Source organism: Neovison vison, chromosome X, assembly GCF_020171115.1.
Source record: "Neovison vison isolate M4711 chromosome X, ASM_NN_V1, whole genome shotgun sequence".
Taxonomy (NCBI): Eukaryota; Metazoa; Chordata; class Mammalia; order Carnivora; family Mustelidae; genus Neogale; species Neogale vison.
The window spans coordinates 84,036,206-84,040,711 of record NC_058105.1 but is presented as its reverse complement, the minus strand read 5'-3'; the positions used below and the strand labels follow the sequence as shown (position 1 = coordinate 84,040,711).

The following is a 4,506-nucleotide window of genomic DNA, read 5'->3' as shown; positions in this document are numbered from 1 at the left end:
AACATTTTTTTTTTTTTTAAACACCACTCTTAGCACTGGGAGGAGGTGGGGTGTTCATTTTGGTATATACAGTGATGTACAGATTTAAGTTGCGTTTAGCAGATAGATTGCTAGGCATTCCAGCACCATTTACCGAACGAACTTTCATTTCCTTATTATCTGGGAAGACGTCCTTGATTTCCCACAAATATCAGATGTAGAACTTATTTTTGCATACCAGGTTCTGCCTCTGGGCTTTCTATTTTGTCCCAGAGACCCAGTACCAGAATATTTAAATCACTGTGTCGTTAAACACGTTTTAATATCTGATAGGGCCAGTTTCTGCGCATTGCACATTTTTTTTTTTTTTTCTTTCAGGAACGTGTTCAGGCCCGCGGCAGGGGGCGGGGTCGCGCCTCCTCCGCGGCTCTGGTTCCAGTGGAGCCTCACCGACGCGGAGATGGAAAGCCCGAGGCTGCTCCCGGCTGGTGGGACACGACAGAGCGGCGGTGCTCGCAGCCCCGCGGGCGCCAGCCGGTTCCACGGCGGCCCTGACCCGCGGGCTGGCCAGGTCCCCGCGCGCCGCCTCCTGCTGCTCCGGGGCCCCCAAGATGGCGGGCCCGGGAGGCTGCACGAGGAGGCCCGCACGGCCTCACGGGGCCCGGGCCCGAGCCCGTTGGCCCCGAGGTTGGACCACGCTGGCGGCGGCGACAGCGATGACTTCTTCCTGGTGCTGCTGGACCCGGCGGGTGGCGACGTGGAGACCACGGGCGCTGGCCAGGCCGCAGGGCCTGTATGGAGGGAGGAGGCCGAGTCGGTCCCACAGCTCCAGCAGGGTGAGAGTGGCGCGAATCCCGCGGGCCGCCGGGCGCTAGGCCCTGGCTGCCAGTCCGCAGTCCCCGCCCCATCCCCGGCTGAGAACCCGATCCCCGCCCCAGGCCTGGGACCCGCCGCGGCCTTCACGGGCACGGTCACCATCCACAACCAAAACCTGCTGTTGCGCTTCGAGAACGGTGTCCTCACCCTGGCCACGCCCCCGCCGCCAGCCTGGGAGCCTGGGGTCGCGCCTGCCCCTCAGCCTGGGGGTCTGATGGCTCCGCAAGCCGGGGTCCCGCACGCCGCGCAGGCCAGCGACTGCCCAGAGCTGCCGCCCGACCTCCTGCTGGCGGAGCCGGCTGAACCGGCGCCGGCCCCAGCGCCTGAGGAGGAGGCAAAGGGCTGGGCCGCAGCCGAAAGTCCCCCCCGCAGGCCGCTGGGCCCAGGCCCGGGCGTGGTGCTGTACCTGTGTCCCGAGGCTCAGTGCGGACAAACCTTCGCCAAGAAGCACCAGCTGAAGGTGCACCTGCTGACTCACAGCAGCAGCCAGGGCCAGCGGCCCTTCAAGTGCCCCCTGGGCGGCTGTGGCTGGACTTTCACCACCTCCTACAAGCTCAAGAGGCACCTGCAGTCGCACGACAAACTGCGGCCCTTTGGCTGCCCTGCAGAGGGCTGTGGCAAGAGCTTCACCACGGTTTATAACCTCAAGGCACACATGAAGGGCCATGAGCAGGAGAACTCGTTCAAATGCGAGGTGTGCGAGGAGAGCTTCCCCACTCAGGCCAAACTCAGCGCCCACCAGCGCAGCCATTTCGAGCCTGAGAGGCCATACCAGTGCGCGTTTTCTGGCTGCAAGAAGACGTTTATCACAGTGAGTGCCCTGTTTTCCCATAACCGTGCCCATTTCAGGGAACAGGAACTTTTTTCCTGCTCTTTTCCTGGTTGCAGCAAACAGTACGACAAGGCTTGTCGCCTGAAAATTCACCTGCGGAGCCACACCGGTGAGAGACCTTTCCTTTGTGACTTTGACGGCTGTGGCTGGAACTTCACCAGCATGTCCAAACTCTTAAGGCACAAAAGGAAGCATGAGGATGACCGGAGGTTCATGTGCCCTGTGGAAGGCTGTGGGAAATCTTTCACAAGGGCTGAGCATCTGAAAGGCCACAGCATAACCCACCTGGGCACAAAGCCATTTGTGTGCCCTGTGGAAGGCTGCTGTGCCAGGTTCTCTGCTCGCAGTAGTCTTTACATACACTCCAAGAAACACTTGCAGGACGTGGACACTTGGAAAAGCCGTTGCCCAGTCTCTACTTGTAATAAACTCTTCACATCCAAGCACAGCATGAAGACCCACATGGCCAAAAGGCACAACCTTGGCCAGGATCTCTTAGCTCAGCTAGAGGCTGCAAATTCTCTTACCCCGAGCAGTGAACTTACCAGCCAGGGACAGAGTGATCTCAGTGATGCAGAGCTAGTGTCTCTCTTCTCTGATGTGCCTGGCAGTAGTTCGGCTGCAGTGCTGGACACAGCATTGGTGAACTCTGGAATCTTAACTATTGATGTGGCTTCTGTGAGTTCAACTCTGGCAGGAAGCCTCCCTGCTAATAATAATAATTCCTTGGGGCAGGCTGTGGACCCTCGGGCCTTGATGGCCACCAGTGACCTTCCTCAAAGTCTGGATACCTCTCTGTTTTTTGGAACGACAGCCTCTGGCTTTCAGCAGAGTCCCTTAGATATGGATGATGTTCCAAGTCTAAGTGTGGGGCCATTGGCATCTCTGGGCTCTTTGGCTATGAAAAACTCGAGTCAAGAGCCCCAAGCTTTGACCCCCAGCAGTAAGCTAACAGTGGACACAGATGCTCTGACTCCTTCAAGCACCCTTTGTGAAAACAGTGTCTCAGAACTACTGCCGCCAACCAAAGCAGAATGGAATGTACATCCTGACTCCGACTTCTTTGGGCAGGAGGAGGAAACCCAGTTTGGCTTCTCCAATGCAACAGGAAACCATGGCTCTCAGAAAGAAACAGATCTTATCACAGTGACTGGCAGCTCATTTTTGGTATGAACTATTAATTCCTTGCCACATGGCTTATTCTTGTGAATTACACTCAATTTTTAGCATATTCTAGACTAAATGTTTAACTGCAGTCATTTCTTAGAGGTTTGAAAAAGAACAACACCCTGGGCTATAAGTTTGGAGATTTGAAATTATGATCTTGACCCTGGAACTCTCAAGTTGTGTGACCCTGAGCAAGTCACTTAACCTATCTGAGCCTTAATTTCCTTATTTATAAAATGAGTTGGTTTGAATAGATGTTGTTTCTAAGAACTTTTCAACTCTGTAATTCCTTGATGATAAGCTTTTTAGCTTGTGAAAAAAAAATTAGGACTTCTTTTAGTGATTGTGTTGCATGTGCTTTTTTCCAACTTACGTAATAGTGTAATGAATAGTCATGTACTTAGCAGCCAAGTTCAACTATTATCAATTTGTAAACAATTTTGTTTATCTTATCTTCATTTTAACCCTCACCAAGTATTATTTTGGAACAAATACTGTACTTTACCTAATTTCAACCCTAATTATTCTGTATATAGTTCTGTAAAATATGGTCTTTTTTGAAAAAAATTACAATTCCATTATCATACTTAAAGTTAGCAGTAACTCCTTAATCGAAATAAATATCCAGTCAGATTCCAATTTGCAATTGTCTCTTAAATGCTATTTATTTTTAATATAGAGTTCCAATAAATCTCTTAAGTGTCTTTTTCATTTGTGTTTCCCCTTTGTTTCTTATTTGCATTTTTATTTCTTTACGAAATAGGTTGTTTCACTAGAAGCGTTTACCACAATCTTAAATTACATTCTTTTGGTGTTAAGTTCACTTACCGTCTGTTTCCTTAATTTGGTAGTTGGATCTAGAGACTTGATCAAACTGGAAATATGATTTTGGGAAGAAGAAAATGTTCCTTAGTTCTTGTTGTATTCTTTTAACAGGTGGTACATACTGTCTGGTTCTCTCTCCTTTTGTGATATTTGCAGCTGCTGCTGATGTATGTATTTATTGGTGATTATCTGTGTTTCTGATATCATGGGTAGTTCTTGTAGAATTACTATTAGTGGAGGAGGAAATGCTGCTTAAGGCTTTTGTAAAAGTTTAATTGAAGTATTATTCAATGCCAGAATATTTTCTTAAATAGTGATAGAATTAGCAACGAAAAAAGATAACAAAACATATATTGGCTATACTTGCCATTTATCATCCTGACCTTTTTAAATGAGGGTAGGATTTGTTTTTGTTGAAGTTTTCAGCCAGAATTTTGACATGAAACAAATCCAGGATCAAGTTTGTGTGGGGTAAGTGGCCTTGAATAAATTAGTCTCACTAAGCCTGAGTTTCCTACCTGTCAGATGATCATAGCAATGCACACACATAGCTAACACACTTTAGTCTTTTCTTCTTTTCCAGTTTTTAATATGTAAGGAAAAGAATTGTGTTTTTGGCATATTTTGATGAATATTATATATATACATGCATACATACATACACCCTCTCAGGCCTTCTTGCTATAAGGAAGAAATTGAGAAATTGAGATATTTCATCCTATACATGTTTAAACAATAAATTTTGTGAGGGTTAGAGTGAGGCAGGATAGGGAATCTGTATTTTCTCTACTGAATAATTCCTCACCTTTCACGAATTTCTGTGGGGG

The 4,506-nt window shown here is 48.4% G+C and overlaps 1 protein-coding gene across 1 annotated transcript; it reads left to right on the top strand.

Moving 5' to 3' along the window:
• Positions 1 to 434: 434 nt before the first annotated feature.
• LOC122897689 (zinc finger X-linked protein ZXDB-like) lies at positions 435 to 3,565 on the top strand. Its single transcript, XM_044236070.1, has one exon. It carries the CDS (start codon positions 440 to 442, stop codon positions 2,858 to 2,860), a length of 2,421 nt encoding a protein of 806 aa, XP_044092005.1. The 5' UTR covers positions 435 to 439; the 3' UTR covers positions 2,861 to 3,565.
• The last annotated feature ends 941 nt before the right edge of the window (positions 3,566 to 4,506 follow it).